General features: G+C 42.4%; 2 protein-coding genes across 2 annotated transcripts; both read left to right on the top strand.

The window, feature by feature from the left end:
• Window positions 1-13,029, top strand: slc12a1 (solute carrier family 12 member 1; the record flags this gene model as incomplete). The annotated part of the gene is made up of 26 exons (XM_079998173.1): window positions 1-267; window positions 2,003-2,146; window positions 2,572-2,647; window positions 3,438-3,533; window positions 4,007-4,146; window positions 4,244-4,354; window positions 4,447-4,558; window positions 4,683-4,810; window positions 5,334-5,418; window positions 6,081-6,238; window positions 6,385-6,492; window positions 7,076-7,199; window positions 7,292-7,393; window positions 7,503-7,658; window positions 7,959-8,058; window positions 8,162-8,273; window positions 8,387-8,527; window positions 9,407-9,513; window positions 9,647-9,729; window positions 10,758-10,883; window positions 11,561-11,689; window positions 11,919-12,030; window positions 12,279-12,365; window positions 12,480-12,615; window positions 12,711-12,778; window positions 12,894-13,029. 26 exons carry the CDS (start codon window positions 1-3, stop codon window positions 13,027-13,029), a joined length of 3,144 nt encoding a protein of 1,047 aa, XP_079854299.1.
• Window positions 13,030-14,407: 1,378 nt separating this feature from the next.
• On the top strand, window positions 14,408-17,985 carry dut (deoxyuridine triphosphatase). The gene is made up of 7 exons (XM_079997686.1): window positions 14,408-14,731; window positions 15,764-15,908; window positions 16,252-16,343; window positions 16,436-16,480; window positions 16,588-16,662; window positions 17,619-17,689; window positions 17,816-17,985. The coding sequence occupies exons 1-7, from the start codon at window positions 14,590-14,592 to the stop codon at window positions 17,870-17,872; spliced, it is 627 nt and encodes a 208-aa protein (XP_079853812.1). The 5' UTR covers window positions 14,408-14,589; the 3' UTR covers window positions 17,873-17,985.
• Window positions 17,986-18,042: the final 57 nt, after the last annotated feature.

Here is an 18,042-nt window from a genome sequence, read left to right as displayed (position 1 = left end):
ATGGAGAATAACAGGAGTAACGGAGGGGAAAACGTCAACGCCGCCTACGACAGGACCGGGGATGAGCCTAACCAAGTGGAGAACACCTTCTCCGGCACCAACGGCAATGGCGAGCACCGGACGGTGCGTCCCTCGGTCGTCAGCGCCTTCGGCCACGACACTTTGGACCGCGTGCCGAACATTGACTTTTACCGAAACCCAGGGAGCATCAGCGGTCACCGTGCCATCCGGCCATCTCTCCAGGAGCTCCATGATGTTTTCCAGAAGGTGAGAGCGAATGTACTCATGTGTGTTGTGTCCTAGAGAGATGGAGAGAGTAGAGCGTGTTTGCATTGCAGATCTTGATCATCCCTGACTCTCTTTCATCTTTCTCCTCCTCCTCCTGTGGAGTAAATCAAGCTGAGGGTGCTGCGTCCCTGATCCAGCTCTTTAACATCTACTGGAGATTCAGTTGTCACGTCCTACACGGAGTGCTTTGCGCTTGTTTCTCTTTTTCCCGCTTACCCTTTACGACCTATCTGCATGAAATAGATTGCGTGATGGGCATATTGTTCCGGCGGAACAATGCGGTCGGCCCTTGACCGTCCGACTGACTCCGCACGCTCTCTCTCTCTCTCTCTCTCTCTCTCTCTCTCTCTCTCTCTCTCTCTCTCTCTCTCTCTCTCTCTCTCTCTCTCTCTCTCTCTCTCGGGTTCAAAGACAACCAGAGAAAAAAAAGCAGCGATAAATCGATTTTTCTTTTCGCCGGTAAATCGCTCAAACCTAAAACGGTTTTACCTAATAAACATTGCCTACTCTCACCTCCTCACTAGTTAAGTTTATTTTAATAAACATTTAAAGAAGCCGCTGAGAATAAACACCCACTGACACACTTGTTTTGCTTGGTGGTTTTATTGCGGTTTTATGACACTTCTATAGAGCTCGGCGTTGCAAAACCAATGAGGTTGTAGGTCACCGCTTGTTTATAGGTGCGAAAAGGCTAGATAACCAAGAACATTGATTAACACCTCCCACCTCAATGTCCTAACATTGTATACTTCCTAAAGATATATCATAAAGGATGTACAGTAAAGCGGGCGAAGGGAAAAATGTATCCTGTAAATCAATTTAAAAATCAATTTAAACCATCTTTTAACATGAGGGATAAACACATTTGATTATTCACGTCAAGTCTTCTGATTATTTTGAAACAAACTAATAACCAAATCTATTGGTAGTTTTCTACCAACAACCAAGCCTGCATATCGCCATGTCCGATATGAATGAAGAACACTCATGAACGACTCCACCAGCACAAAAGGAGCTCTTTGTTCCATTTTGGTTAGTTACATTTATCCAAATAACACAGCTCACCATGTAATTACTTTAACATTTGGCAATCCACAAAAACCTCACCAAGCCAGTGATTAGGTGTCATTTTTTTGGAGACTTATTCCAAACTCTGCGGTTGTGCCGTCGAACATTTTCTTTTTTCTTTTTTGTTTGCTTCTGTTGGCTGCCAAATGATCGACCACCCTCTCCCTCAAATTAATGGAAGCTAGATGCAACCGAGAGGTCGCACTTATCCGGAGATAGAATCAGAAGAGACGGGCGGCCCCCATTCATCTTTGTGAAAGTATACGTTTCGCTTGTTTTGCCTCTGGATTTCGTTCGGGGGAAAGCCTCAACGCAAAGAATGTGCAATCAAGGCGCTTTATAATTGCTCAAGTTAATGTGAGGACACCAAACGTGCGCTTTGATGTGGCAATTTCCACTCCATTAAATCTCCAGGATGGATTATGGATCTCCATAAAATCATCACACTCTGCAAACAGTGATTATTTGATCAACTCATCCATTAACAAAAGGTGAAAACCCCAAATGAATCTGTAATGCAGATTCTCATTTCTGAGACCTCATCTCATCTCAGAAAAATCATTCACGTTCATGTCAAGTCATCTTTTTCGGTTGTTTTTGTTTTTGTTGTTCAGCTGTGTCCTCTTGTCACCCCTTTTTCCATCAGAATGGAGCGATCTCTGTGCCAGACACGGTGGAGGACGACGACGAGGACAGCGAGGGGACCCCCTCCAATGACTTGGAGTTGGCCGCTCCCATTAAGGCCAACAAAGGGGGCGCAGTCAAGTTTGGCTGGATAACGGGGGTCCTGGTGAGTAAGACCGGACCCTGAAGGGCTCCCCACGCCAGGCTTTTAGGACAACGTCTCTTTGCAGATCCCTCCACAAAACAACAGAAGGCCAAGGGCCACGGACCACTTTCCATTTGCTTGACATAATAGCTCCCCTAGACAATAAATTATTTTGGCACCAAGAGCGGCATTTAAACGGGAGAAATATCATTGGGTTTATTACATTTTTTAAATTGAGTTACGCTAAATCCTGCTGTTATTCCCTGAAAAGTCATTCTTATGACAGCTGGGCAGACAGCTGTCTGGAGTAACATTCCCTTCTGGTAGTCAGAAAGATCCCTGTCTATTACATTTTTGGATCGATATAACCCGACTTATTACAACGGCTTATTTGAGTGACAACAACAACGTCACGTGTGCCTTTTGTTTCTCATTGCGCTCCACAGGTGAGATGCATGCTGAACATATGGGGCGTGATGTTGTTCATCCGTTTGTCCTGGGTGTTCGGACAAGCCGGCTGGGGTGAGTGACAGATACACTGTACATGTTGTCTGGGCGTGCAGGGGCAGCCCTTGATGGTCCCCAAATTACCTTTGGTCTCGCCGCACCGCTCCAGCGTCATTTCCACGTCTATAGTGTCATCCTGGCCAAGAAGAGAAGACGGTGTCATGACCGCCGTTGGGGATTTATAATACAGAATTACAGACCTCCACTATTAGGGGTTGTCTTGGCCTTGGGATTAAAACTGGACAAGCTTTTTTTTTTTTAGCTTGTCTTTTATTGTCACACACACAGCACAACACATGCATTACTTGCAACTACAGCCAACACACACACACACACACACACACATGCAGATGGAGTCCGTGAAATGTATTTTCCGCATTTTTCTCCGATTGAGGATTGTCCTTCCTACAGGGGCCAGGGGCCCGGGGACCAACCTCAAGGTCCATTGCTGGTCTGACGATGTTTCTTGTGCATGTTTTTAGTGGGGGTTCTTACAATGTTATATGGAGGAAACCCCATGTGAGCACGGGGAGAACATGCAAACTCCAGACAGAAAGGCCCATAATCAGGAGATAACCCTCCGGAGCGCGGTGCCAACAGCCAACAACCCTGGACCTTCTTGCTTTGAGGCAGCAATGCAACGCACTGTGCCACCGTGCCTCGGACCAGACTACTTAGGAATCACAATGACCGCAACGCGTCGGAACTTCCCCGATGTGAACCCATCAGACAGACAGAAAGACACTAACACCTTATTTTCCTAAAAGATTATTGTATTAAGTTGTCGGATTTGTTCATCTTCCAGGTCTTGGGATTGTGGTCATCGGCCTGAGCTGTGTGGTTACCACCATCACCGGCCTTTCCATGTCTGCAATTTGCACAAACGGAGTGGTAAGAGGAGGTGAGAAAGCATGCCGTCTTCCACGCCATACTTTTACCAAAGTATGATTTTCACTGCTACGCTGTAACGATTTGATTTTGTCTGCATATAGAAAATCGATCAACGCAATTCTTGAAAGCTGCTTCTCGCTTCAGTCTCTGTGTAAAACACTTCCTCTCACAGAGGCTTTGTATTATCTTAACGCGTACACATTCATATTCAATATCAGCTCGGCTCTCATTATTGTCTAATTGAGTTTGAGCTGCATGTGGATTATGAAATAACGCTTTAGATAACATGCACATAGCCTAGATGAAAGGTTTTGAGGATGGGAAAAAAAAAGAAACAGGAGGCGAAACTCAAACCCAGTAGTAATCACCTCAAGCCGGTTTCCCTGACATTAACTAAACAAACCGGGGACGTGGTGATTAATCATTCACCATTATGTGTCTTTCTGTGTTTGGTGTGTATATTGTGTGTGTGTGTCATTTCAGGGGGAGCCTACTACCTGATATCACGAAGTTTGGGCCCAGAATTTGGCGGCTCCATCGGTCTGATCTTTGCTTTCGCTAACGCGGTGGCTGTGGCCATGTATGTGGTCGGCTTTGCAGAGACCATGGTGGACCTCCTGGAGGTAAGGAACCTTTTACTGAATTCACCCGATTAGACACAGAAGTTGACTCATTTCCTAAATTGCTAACCTTCTATCTCAACCCTACCTCCCCTCTCAGGAAAATGACCTTGTGATGGTGGACGAGCTGAACGACATCAGGATCGTCGGCTGCATCACAGTGGTCTTTCTGCTCGGCATCTCGGTCGCTGGGATGGAGTGGGAGGCCAAGGTCAGTCACAGTCAAACCCGCCGGTGTGAACCGGGACAAACACGACTGGAATCCACGTTTAAAACGTTGTTTTCCGTCTCTTCATCCCTCAGGCACAGATTATTCTCCTCGTCATCCTGTTGGTGGCCATCGTGAACGTCTTCGTGGGAACGTTCATCCCTGCCACCACTGACAAGAAATCCAAAGGCTTCTTCAATTACGACGGTGAGATGGAGTTACCGTACCACCTGCACGCTAAGAAAAATCTCTTAATTCAGAGAACCCTTTTTGAAAAATCAGCTTGTGCAAGTTTTGTAATGGCCCGTTGCGTTTTTTTGTTTTGCAACAGCAAATATATTCTTAGAGAACTTCACTCCAGACTTTAGAGGTGGGCAGTCGTTTTTTTCCGTGTTCTCCATCTTCTTCCCTGCGGCTACCGGCATCCTGGCTGGAGCCAACATCTCCGGAGACCTGAAGGTAACTCGGGAGGAAAGCCCACTCATTTACCGGCATTTGCAGGCTTCCTCGTGTTCACTGAGAGTGCTGGGATATCACACCCTTGTTGTATACTGTACTGTATATCTCCATACACATTTTACTGCACATATCTGTATATACAAATAGCCTATCCCAAGTCTATTCCCTTCTATTTTGTACCCCCACTTTGTATTATCTTATTGAGTCTTATTTAATTTAATTTAATTTAATTTAATTTAATTTAATTTAATTTAATTTAATTTAATTTAATTTAATTTAATTTAATTTAATTTTATTCTATTCACAAACTGCATTATATTTTAGGAATCAGTTAGTTTCATTTAGTTAGTTAGGTAGTAATTAGGTTAGCTATTGTGTTCAGTTTAGAACTTATTGTGCATAATCTCCGTGTGAGTTGCAACAACAGTTCACTGCATATATGTATGAAGGTATGTATATGTATGTGGCAAATAAATCTCTTGAATCTTGATGACAAATATAGATATGACTGTCTTTTCTACAGGACCCCCAAAGAGCCATTCCTAAAGGGACGTTGTTGGCCATTCTAATCACTGGGGTCACCTACCTGGGTGTGGCCCTCTGCGTCTGTATGTGCAATATATTTAATCAAAATAACGCAATCAAGGACATTATGTGTTCATCTACAACTTTTGACACTCGTATAGTTGTTTATTTTTAGAGCATACGAAAAAAAAATCTGCAACTCCCACTTAAATATGAGACAAACCCTGTTGTGGTCTTTGTTTGCCGATAATGACCGGCTGGCAGCACATTATCCCACTTATTACATGGCTACTTACTCAAAAGAATAGATTGAGGCTGAGTATTGAGAGGGCCTAGTTTAAGACCTAATGAAAAAAGGTCCACAACAACGCAACACAACACGTCAAGCAATCTAGCAAATTTCTTGTCATACAAAAAAAGAAAAATCACTACATATGACAAAATTGAAGAAGTGGCCGCCCATGAGAATGGTGCATTATTAACAGACAACAGTCATTATTCAGAAATAACTGACTGCTGGTTGCCACGACCGACCAGTCAGAATCGAGCATTCCACAGGAACGTGTATTTACAGACAATTAATTACACCCCACTGACCTACGGAAGGTTCAATTTAAGGTCTATCCATTTGACTGTATGCATGCCTAACTGCTGCTTTTCTTGCTTTGAATGAAACCTAAAATGAGACCTAAATTCTTGGCCATTTAAAAGTGCGTTTCTAAAATACTTTTGTCTCATTGGTCAGCTGCCAGCGTGGTCCGTGATGCCACAGGCAACTTCACTGACCTGATCACGCCGGGAGTACCGTGCGACGGCCCAGCGGTGGCCGCCTGCGAACGAGGATTCAACTTCTCCTCCTGCTCCGTAGAACCCTGCATGTTCGGCTCAATGAACAACTTCCAGGTAACCTGCTCCAAACCCGAAACGCCTCTTCCAGCTGCTCCTTCTCCGTACCAGTAGAGGTTTATAGATCGATATATTTTTGATAGACGGGTGATGAATCTATCTTGTGTGTCGCATGTTATTTATTTCCCCCGTCTCCCGTGCAGGTGATGACCATGGTTTCAGGGTTTGGTCCCCTTATTATTGCCGGGACATTCTCTGCCACCCTCTCCTCCGCCTTGGCTTCCCTCGTCAGTGCTCCCAAAGTCTTCCAGGTATATATCCAATTCATCCTCCCGTCCTCTCATCTGCCATAAGCTCTTATCATGACAGGCCGCGTTATAATAGTAAACCTGACTATTATATACTATTTATATTTTGTTTGCAATTTATACTATTATAAATTGCAAACAAAATATTCAAGAGGGAAGGCTGGGTCTGTACTAAGAGCAATTAGCCATTATGGATGATAGTAGAATAATGTCTGGACAAATTTTTACTAGAGGAATTTGTTATACTATGCTTTAAAAATTTGTAGCTGAATAATAAGTAAATTTTGCTGAAAAAATAAATATATATATATATATATATATACTTTTTTTTGTATTTTTTATATTATTAAAATTCATACAGTTCATCAAATCTTTTGTCCTTTTCAATTGACACTTAAAGGACACAGGATCTTTAAGCAATGTGATTATCAACTACTACTACTCACATATCCTTAATTCTGAACTAATCTAATGTATCATTAACTAATGCTTAATCAGCATATACAATATGAATATGATTATTGATGATGATTGTTAAAATGTTGGCCAATCATGCCCTTCCAAAACCCTCTCGCTCCTTCCTCAGGCGCTTTGCAAAGACAACATCTACACCGCCCTGCACTTCTTCGCCAAGGGACACGGCAAGAACAACGAGCCCCTCCGCGGCTACATCCTCACCTTCCTGATCTCTATCGCCTTCATCCTCATCGGTCAGTCCTTTCATTTCGCTGCATGCTCTTCCTCTGACCGCTCTCTTTGGCCAAACCGCAGCTGAACGAGCCTGTGCTCCGCGTCTCCGCAGGGGATCTGAACGTGATCGCTCCCATCATCTCCAACTTCTTCCTGGCGTCGTACGCTCTCATCAACTTCTCCTGCTTCCACGCCTCCTACGCCAAGTCTCCAGGTGGGTTTCCGACGGGCCCCACGTCCAGGGTCCTCGGGACGTCCTTAAACGACCGAAAGACTCGCGTCGCGATGGCAGTTGGATGTACTCGGGTGTTTTCTTTTCTCAGGATGGAGACCGGCGTACAAGTATTACAACATGTGGCTGTCTCTGATGGGGGCGCTGCTCTGCTGTGTGGTGATGTTTGTCATCAACTGGTGGGCGGCCCTCCTCACGTACGCCATTGAGATCCTCCTCTACATCTACGTGACCGTCAAGAAGCCAGGTGAGATGCGAAGGAGTGAAATAGTTACACTCGAAATGGACTGCATTTTTTTGTAGCTGCTTTCCCAACCACAGCAACTGAAATCAACTCATGTTTGACATTGACTTAGTCCTACAAACGCACCGACTCCGCAACAGCACAAATGCGTCCGTGCGAGGGGACCAGCAGCCCTCCGGCCGCAGTTAGCGGTTAATGGTCTTACTCAAGGACACATTGATCCATGAAAGGCGTCAAATCAGCAACTGTCTCATCGCCAGCCTGTGTTTTTTCAACTCCCCTGTTTACCTCCGCCGTCCCTAGACGTTAACTGGGGCTCCTCCACCCAAGCGGTGACGTTCATCAGCGCCATCAGCAACGCCTTGTCTCTGTCCGGAATTGAGGATCACGTCAAGAACTTCAGGTATTAAACCACGTTCCCTTTGCATCAAGTCTGTGACATAGAGAATCAAACAAACCTGTATGTACAGTATGTGTAAAATCATCTTCATGAATTTTACTTCCAGGCCTCAGATCTTGGCCCTGACCGGATCGGTGCGTGTCAGACCGGCCCTTCTAGACCTGGCTCACTCCTTCTCAAAGAACTATGGACTGTGTCTCACCTGCGAAGTGTTTGTGGTAGGTGGTTGAGCAATTCATATAATTTGCAATAGCGACACCAGGGGGATAAGCTCAGGGTTCAGGGTTTGAGGGTCAGTGATTTCCTTTGGATTTCAATTCCTCTCTCCCAGGGCCCCAGGTCCGAGGTCCTTCAGGAGCTAAATGCCAGCATGGAGAGGAACCAGTTGTGGCTTCACAAAAAGAAGTGCAAGGCCTTTTATGCCGCTGTGGCCTGCGAAGACTTCAGGGAAGGAGCTGAGAGCCTGCTCCAGGTGAGTTGGTCCTTGAAGCAGAGAGACTGAAAAAATCCATTGCATTAGAAAGGATACTGAGAATTGTTGTAGGCTTATGGGTTTTCTGATTGTTTATTTGCCCATGATGTTGTTGAAAGATTAACATGATTCCGAATCACACATAAGGTCACTGAAGTTGATTTATACTTAAAAAAAACAAAAAACAAAAAAAAACATTGAAAATGTTGTAGTACCCCTTTAACCCAAGAGCTCATGGTACATGAGACACTCGCTTAAAAATCAAAAAACATTTTCTTCCCACTGGACTTGTAGGAAAAGAACAGAAGGAGCACTACGTACTGCAACGATTGGCTGTTTTGCGGAAACAATTTTGATTGTTTGTTTGTTTACCATTTTGAAGAGAGGACTTGTACCCGCACAGTTTTTCCACACCTCAAAGATCCGTTGGGTTGATAGTCTGCACAAACAACTTTACTGACCCTTAACTCCTTAACTTCTGACGCTCCTGGCAAGGCCCCTATTGGACAAGCGAAAAGGGCGTTAGAGTTAATGAGGAGCAGACGTTATGGCTTATGGCTCCAGCTATCACGCCCTGGAGATAAAGCCTCGGTTCATTGTCAGGGCTGCTCACTTCAAACAGCGCTGCAGAATAAAAGTTGGAATTTATTAACGCTGTGCTGGCTGAGGCCCGCCAGACGGAGGGATATCTACAAGTAATCTGGCCATAACTTCAGGCACTACAGTCTAACATCCTCAAGGCCTGCTCTTGTCAGGACCAAACTCCTCTTCTTATTTTTATCCTCTGGAAATAAGGACACCGTCTTTTACAACCACAACATCTTTGTCACCGTGGTCAAGGGCCAGACAAACAGGGTAATTTTGTCTTTCCCAATAAAGGCATCTGGTCTGGGTCGTATGAAACCAAACATACTGATGATGGGGTTCAAGGGGGACTGGAGGAAGATCAAAACCGAGGCAGTGCACAACTACGTGGGAGTGCTGCAGTATGTGTCTTACGCCACACACACCAACACACACACACACGCACACACACACACACACACACACACACACACATTTTTAAATACAAAGCGTCATGTTCTGTTACGCCTAATTTCCCATTACCCTATTTTTCAGTGATGCGTTTGACTTTGAGTATGGCACCGTGGTGATGAGGATGAGCCAGGGCCTTGACGTCTCTCACATTGTGGAAGACCAAGGTGAGTTAGTACTACAAACCAATTTTGATCAGCATTAGTTGTTGGTTCACTGCCATGAATTTGAAAAAAGACTACATTTGCAGAGCCAAGTCTGGAAAGTCAGACATCTCCTAAAATGTCACCTTTGGGCCATAATAATTTGCCCATTTTACATATTTTTTAAACAAACATTTTAATTAAATATTTTTTAAATAAAATAATTTAAATATATATCTTAAAATATTAATTAATTTGAAAATAATAATAAAATAAATAGATAAATAATACTAATAATAATATCAATAATAAAAAAAAAATATATATATATATATATTATTATTATTATTGTAATAATTGTAATTATTGTTATAATAATAATAATAATTAAAAAAAAAAAAAATAATAATTATTATTATTATTATTATTATCATCATATAATAATGATAATATAAAAAATAATTTAAAACAACCTAACACTAATATATCTGATATGGGCCATAATTGCACAGTTTTGAGCAAAGCTGGCTGATTTCTCCATACCATGACAACATATGTCAATATGCAAATAGCAATAGGATAATTGAATAGTCAAAAGAATATTGATAACCCCAATGATCATCTAATCCAATAAAAAGTATGTCATAGTTTTTCAAAATCCATAAATGTACATACCTGTACTGTATGAACCAAAACCAAATGAATGTGGTTGAAGCAGATAATACTCATAAAGCCAGAGAGTAGGCTCTAAGGCCAATAGATTACAAGGTATCAGATGATCAGATAGCAGCAACCGTGAGGTTACAAGTCCACTTTTTTGCTGTACATGTACTCCAGCGCAGTACACTGACAATGACGTTTAATCAAATTCAAAGCTTGTGCAGATATCCTAATCACAACAGACAATAAATGACAATCCCAAGTCATTAAATTATTGTTTTATTATTTTACATTTCCTTCTGCAGTTTGACACCATATACAGTAAATGCAGACACTGAAAAGATGAGTTTAGAATATTGATGGTGTACAATGCTTCTTGTGACACCCCCTAGAGGATATGCTGAAGGCTGCACAGCAGCAGGAGACTTTGGAGCAAGACATGATGTCCAATGGGGTGAAATCTCAAGGAATGTTCAAAAAGTCCAGGAAATCATCCCAACAAGTGCTCACCACCAGAGGTAACTATCACTGAGCATTCATCTTGGACGACATCTCATTGGTTCTGACATTTGACAAGATCTCTCTTTATTCCATCAAAACACACTGTTCGTGCACAAGGCTGTGCACGAACAGTGTGTTTTGGAGCATTGGGAGAATAATATAATTTCTAAATCAAAAAGGGGAAAGTACCACATTGACATTTCTACATTGGTAAAAGTAGGTAAGTTCTTAAATGTACTTGAAGTATTAAAGGTAAATGTACGTGTCATATCCAGTGCTCTGAAATAAAAAAAGAGTCTATAATATGGCATAAAGTGCCAATGTAACTTGTCTCCTACAGATAAGTGATCGGAGAATAGTAAAAATAAAATAGCTTATATGTGGTGCAAAAGTTATATTGTGATAATGTTAAAGATACAAATATAAATTTGAATCCTGATTTAAGAGATATTTGCTTTGAAATGTAGTCAAGCAAAGTCAAAAGTCTCTGGATATAATTTAATACAAATACTTGAAAAATGCACCTAAGTACACCGCACAGGATTACCGCACAAATTACTTTAGTTAGTTACTTTCCGCCAGTGTATAATCAGCCTAACTTACTTTTCCGTGCTTTTCCTCCCTGTCTTTCTCTCTCTCTCTCTCTCTCTCTCTTTTTTGCTCTCTTTCTCTCCATCCCTCCATCCCCTCCCAGTGTCGGTGTGCGCCCCTCCTCCCCCGCAGGTGGCCAAGATGAATGAGATGCTGGTGCAGGCCAGCACTCAGTTCAAGAAGAAGCAGCCCAAAGGCACCATCGATGTGTGGTGGCTGTTTGACGACGGAGGTAGGTCCTGCCCACGATCCCCGAAATAGACCTATGTCACACACAGCATACATGACATTCCTGGTTAACTCAGAATGGTTCACAGCTAATTCCCTCCCTCATTGCTTTTGGTGTATGGTATTTTACTAGGCTGTATCCCATTACTTGCTGCTGCAGTAGCTAGAGAGATTAACATAAAACAATACATTAATAATGTATTAAAAAAAACTGTTCTCTCTCCCTCTTTCAGGTCTGACTCTGCTGCTGCCCTACATTCTCACCACCAGGAAGAAGTGGAAGGACTGCAAATTAAGGATCTTCATTGCGGGCCAGCCGGGCCGCAGTGACCTGGACAAACAGGAGTGAGTAAAAAAATAAAATAAAATAAAAATAAAGAAATAAAGAAATAAATTATTATTATTAATAATAATAATAATAATAATAATAACAATAATAATAATAATAATAACCCTACTACCCTATAAATAACCCTAACCTGACCAAAAAAATACAGGAGGGGCATCAGTTCTTTAACATATCTCCGATTCATCATTACTCTGATTTAACTGTGACCATGTGAGTGAGCATGTGTCTGTCCTCCACCCCTCAGGATGAAGTCTCTGTTGGTGAAATTTAGAATTAACTGCACCGACATCAATGTTATCGACGACCTCCATATCAGCCCCCGATCAGAAAGGTAAGGCCATTGATTTTTATCCAAGTATTATCTGGTTGAAGGAGCCAATAACAGAAGCCTTTGTTTAGTCAAACAACAACAACAAAGAAAACAACACTATCTGCCTCCTCGCAGCTGGAAAGCATTTGAAGATATGATTGAGCCGTTCTGCCTCCACGAGGACTCCAAAGACACCGCGCAGGCTGAGGCCATGCGGAAAGCCTCGCCCTGGAAGATCTCAGACAAGGAACTAAGCACCTTTGAGGAAAAGGTGAAACCAGCTAAATATATGGATATAAAGCTTATATGGCAAACATGTAATTATGGTCAGACATTTGTTAACGCATGACTGCTGCTGCTTTCCAGACCAACTTGCAGGTGCGACTGAATGAGCTACTCCAGCAGAACTCCAAATCGGCCAATCTGATCATCGTGTAAGTAGTCTACCTGAGCCTCTGCATTGAAATCATTTAAGCGGGAGAAGAGGTCAAATCGTATCTGCTAATGCCAAATTATTCCATGCTTAATATATTCTGGTGTCCCCGGCAGGAGCATGCCCATCGCTCGCAAGGAATCCGTCTCTGATTACCTGTACATGGCCTGGCTGGACACCCTGAGCAAGAACCTTCCGCCCACCCTGCTTATCAGAGGCAACCACAAGAGCGTGCTCACGTTCTACTCCTGAGTTCAGAAACAAAGATATCTTCAAAATTTGGATTTAGAAACAGTTTGTTAACTTGAGTAGGACATAAAGGTGTAATGCTCAGAGTTTGTCTGCTGTATGCATATATTCCCTTTAAATGCTTACAACGTAGGTAAAAATTCAGTGCTATCACAATATGATAACAGTCAAATAGGTAATCTAGCTGTCGACAGTGCCTCCAAAATGCAGGACATTTTTTTTTTTTATCTGCGTAATAAGGGCATAGGCATTTGGATATGTAAGTATGTTTTTGGTATTCCTGAATTGGTTATTACTATTTCATTTGCTACAAATGCATGTTTTTTTTATGGTTCATCATGCAATTTAATGTAAGATATTATGCTGTATTATAAAGCTGTCCACTCCATACTATGTTTAAATATTTCAAAAGTGAAATTAAGTTAAACAAATACTTGTACACCTAATAATCTGTATGTATTATCATTGTGATTTGTTGAAATAAAGAATTAAGAAAAATGTAGATGTTTCTATTTTATAGTGATTTTGACCATAACATATAATCATACAGGGACAGGGATAATGTGTGTGTGTGTGTGTGTGTATATATATAAATAAAAAAAATATAAATAGTTGAGTTCATTGATTGACTCTAATTGATTATTATACTCTCAATCCTCTGGTATAACTCAGCCAAGCAGGAAACACAGCACAAATCCCATCCAATTAATAATTAAGAAATTAGAGGCGAGCGTCTGGGTTACATTTTGATTCAGAAATGTGAATGAATGGCTATCGATGACCGCAGATCAAAAGACCTGAACGCTATTTGAGTTTAGAGTACCTTGAATATTTAGGAGTTGTCGTACCATTGGTGATAAATCAAATAATGGGATTTGTACAACGTCAGTCGAGACTAGAACTAGAACCTTTTTGGGTTTTGTTTTTTTAATGAAATAAGCTTTTCACCGGCCATTGCTGACAGGTTAAATAAATAAAGTGTACAATTTGCCTCCGTATCATTGATATAATCAAGCCACGGCTATTTGCAAAGAAGTGAACTGTTTCCTCACTACACAACGCCTCTTTCAGAAACAACATGTATTATCTAGTTCTCTCTCGGGACAACGGCCAATATGTCTGGGGTTCCGCTGTAGGCAGCGGATAACGGGGCCGAGGCCGTGTGGAGGGCAATAGAGGCGGAACGCGTTGGCCCACATGCGTCTCCGAGCCCGTCGGCCATCGTCCAGGGACGAATTAGCTGTTTATTCGCTTTCTGTCTGAATCCGGTCGGAGACGTCGGCTCCCAACCCCAACTCCATTCTCGTGTCTAATGTTGCTCATCGGACTGTAAACAATGACGGGCGCACGGAAGAGGAAGTACGGACCCGGATATCCGCTAGCTACGCCGGAGGTACCGGCCGTCGTCGTTGCCGTGAAGGCTGATAGTCAATGGTTGTTGTGGTGTATATCTGATCCGTGTAATGGTCGGAGAACGAGCTGCAATTGATATATGATTAGGACTGTAAAACACAAAATTGTAATGGCGAAAATGTTGCTGTACAATAAAGCTATCCACCAGCCATGCTACTTTTAGCACAAAAGATGGCGCGAATGTTACCGAGGCAAACTGTCCACCAGCCGGAATATTCTGCGCCCTGCGTCTATGGCGCTTTACTTCGTATGGAGAGGAAATACTCCACCCAGATATCTGGTGGAGGCAAAGGCAAGTCGATCCTATAACAGCGGTATGCGGTATCATATTTGAACGTGTTCCCTGCGGCCATTGTTTGCGATATACACGTCTGGTTGAATTGCGTGCATTTTAGGACGGGAGTTCTGAGAACGTTCTGTAACCATAGAACTGTCGCCATGGAGTCGCTTGATTATTGTTTCTTTAACCATAGAACTGTCGCCATGGAGTCGCTTGATTATTGTTTCTTTAACCATAGAACTGTCGCCATGGAGTCGCTTGATTATTGTTTCTTTAACCATAGAACTGTCGCCATGGAGTCGCTTGATTATTGTTTCTTTAACCATAGAACTGTCGCCTGATTATGTTTCTTTAACCACAGAACTGTCGCCATGGAGTCGCTTGATCATTGTTTCTTTAACCATAGAACTGTCGCCTGATTATGTTGCTTTAACCATAGAACTGTCGCCATGGAGTCGCTTGATTATTGTTTCTTTAACCATAGAACTGTCGCCTGATTATGTTGCTTTAACCATAGAACTGTCGCCATGGAGTCGCTTGATCATTGTTTCTTTAACCATAGAACTGTCGCCATGGAGTCGCTTGATCATTGTTTCTTTAACCATAGAACTGTCGCCATGGAGTCGCCTGATTATGTTTGCGCCTTGACACTTCGTTATCGCGAGATGTGGCGGAGCAAACGAAAAACCAGAACCGGAAGCACCGGCAATTAAAAAAAAGTAACTAAAATAAGATAAGAAGTGTAAAAATATGTTTTCGTGAAAAAAAAACAAAAAAAAAAACACACGTTAGTCCAGCCATGAAAAATCAAGGTTGAATTTGCTAAACAAAACGGCAACATTTTCCGACTTTGAAGCGTTTTCCAGGGGGGCGGAAACCAGCGGCGTTTACGCGGGAAAACCTCTCCGTCGGCGGCGTCCAGTAGCAGCAGGAGCAGCGTCATCTTTTCAGCAACAAAAAGAAGCACGTTTTATTTCATAGCTTTTAGCTGTATATATATATATATTGCACCTCACCATTGATTTTCCGTCATGCCTTCCCTAGAGGTCACAGATGCATCTGCCGCGTCTCCGCTGAAGAGGGCCAAGCCCGAGGACGGCGGACCCGTGCTGAAGTTCTCCAAGCTGTCTGAACACGCCACCGCTCCCACCAGAGGCTCCGCCAGGGCTGCGGGGTTCGACCTGTACAGGTCGGTAACGCGCCGCTCCGGTGCCGCAGCGCACTTATTTAACGTCCGTGTGCAACCACACAGGGCCGGGTGCGGTGAAATGATAAGGAAGAATAAAAAGTAGAAAAGTAATAATGAATCAGAGGGAATATAACTAGAAGCAAAACCTAACAGAGAAAATATCTATATATACACACAAACACACACACGCACACACACACAAATGTGACTATGGTGCAAAACAAAGTCGGAAGAGTAAAATAGGAAAAGAAAATCGTAAAATAATATATACACAACAACAAAATATATATGATATTGTATACAATATCTAAAAATGATTTTCTGCATTTTCTCTTCACCACAGCGCTTACGATTACACCGTGGAGCCCATGGACAAGGCCGTTGTGAAGACCGACATCCAGATCGCTGTTCCCCATGGCTGCTATGGCAGAGTGGGTGAGTGCTCAGACCAAACACGCTGTGGACTCCTCACCCGTTGCTCAAAGGCGCTGATAAGAGCGCGATCTGATCTGTTTCTCCCACCTCAGCACCGAGGTCAGGCCTGGCGGTGAAGCGCTTCATCGACGTCGGTGGTGAGTCAACGCGTTCGCGGGCTGGACTCTTTGAGAGTCCAGCCTCTTTATGATTATTTGTTTTGAACTCTTATAAGTTTTCATTCCCGTTCCACATCTGTCACCAGCCGGAGTCGTGGATGAGGACTACAGGGGGAACGTGGGCGTTGTGCTGTTCAACTTTGGCAAGGAGCCCTTCAAAGGTGAGCCCGTGGGGTTAGATGCGTGATGTGTGTCCTCAGATGCAGCTCGGTGGATTCTGTTCCCTCGCAAACTGTGTAGTGTTTGCAGGGCTCGCAGGCCATACATTTGACCTTCTTTATTGTGCCAAATTAAATCCTCGGTATTCATGTGTTGATTGGCATTGTCATTTTGTACAACCAAATGTTGTACAAAATGTACAACAGCAAATGTTTTTAATTTCATGGTTACAAGAACTGCTCAGTTTCAATCAATATTTAATCTTTTATTTATTATTTTCTTTAATTTATTTTTTTTTTGTTTTGGCTTTCTCCTTGTTACACCGAAATCCACCGAATGTGTTCTTTAGAGAAACTGAACCAAGCACAAAGTCAAACAAAGTTTTACGGAGGAAAAATCACTTCAAACATTGTTTCACTTTAATTTAAAAAAGGAACTGGACACAGAATGTAACGGGGTAAGTTTCAAAAATGTAAATGAAGGTTTTTTTTTTAAATTATTATTATTATTTTTTTATCATTAATCTTTATAAAAATAATTTGCAATCCCACTTGCAACAGTTTCTGGGCACACACACACACACACACACACACACACACACATATATATATATATATATATATTCGTTTTTAACTTTACCCAATAGTGCCAATGCCAAACTAGGTTGAACTCAAGGCCAAATAGCATTAGTGTTCTTAAAATTTGGAGGAAATTCCAAAAAATATCTTCTGTCTAAGCTCGACTTAACCCGTAATTGAGTTGTTAAAGTGTCAGTGTTGCATCCATTGGATAAGAGATAAATAGATGCACATTTTTTCAGGAAAGGTGTATCATCAGTAAAATCAACTTTTAATTAAAAAGAGTTTCTGCCAAAAATAGATTTATATCTCGTAGAACATTGCAGAAATGTAACATCTCAGGCATGTAAACTTAAAATCAGTCTCTGGGGCTCCTGCAGTGAAAAAAGGCGACCGTGTGGCCCAGCTGGTGTGTGAGAGGATTTGCTACCCGGAGCTGGTGGAGTTGGAGGTAATCTTCCCACAACTCAGTGCGCGTCAAACACAGTTTACAGATTGGATTCTCAAAATGTTTTAGTATAAATATTTTTATTAGATTTTTCTTGCTTTTGAGTCCTGGTTGAACCTCTCTTTGCAGACGCTGGATGAGACGGAGCGTGGGTCTGGAGGCTTTGGCTCAACTGGAAGCAACTGACAACGTGTAATTTTGGTTAAACATGTTATAAATAGTTTTTTCGACTCCCGAAATGTCATTTTTGTTCTTCGTTCTCACTGACCTTGTCGGAGGAATAAATTATATCCGGCTAATTTCCTGGTTGTGACTCTTCATGCTATATTTTCGATCAGCCACAAGGGAGCACTACA

This window comes from Zeus faber, assembly GCF_960531495.2.
Source record: "Zeus faber genome assembly, chromosome: 3".
Classification (NCBI taxonomy): Eukaryota; Metazoa; Chordata; class Actinopteri; order Zeiformes; family Zeidae; genus Zeus; species Zeus faber.
The sequence above is the reverse complement of the archived record's forward strand: the minus strand, read 5'-3'. Positions and strand labels throughout refer to the sequence as shown.

Coding starts and splice junctions, on each gene's coding strand:
- dut (XM_079997686.1), top strand. CDS start 14,590: ATGCTACTTTTAGCACAAAAGATGGCGCGAATGTTACCGAGGCAAACT. Junction 14,732..15,763: donor GATATCTGGTGGAGGCAAAG/GCAAGTCGATCC, acceptor TGCCTTCCCTAG/AGGTCACAGATGCATCTGCC. Junction 17,690..17,815: donor CGGAGCTGGTGGAGTTGGAG/GTAATCTTCCCA, acceptor CTCTCTTTGCAG/ACGCTGGATGAGACGGAGCG.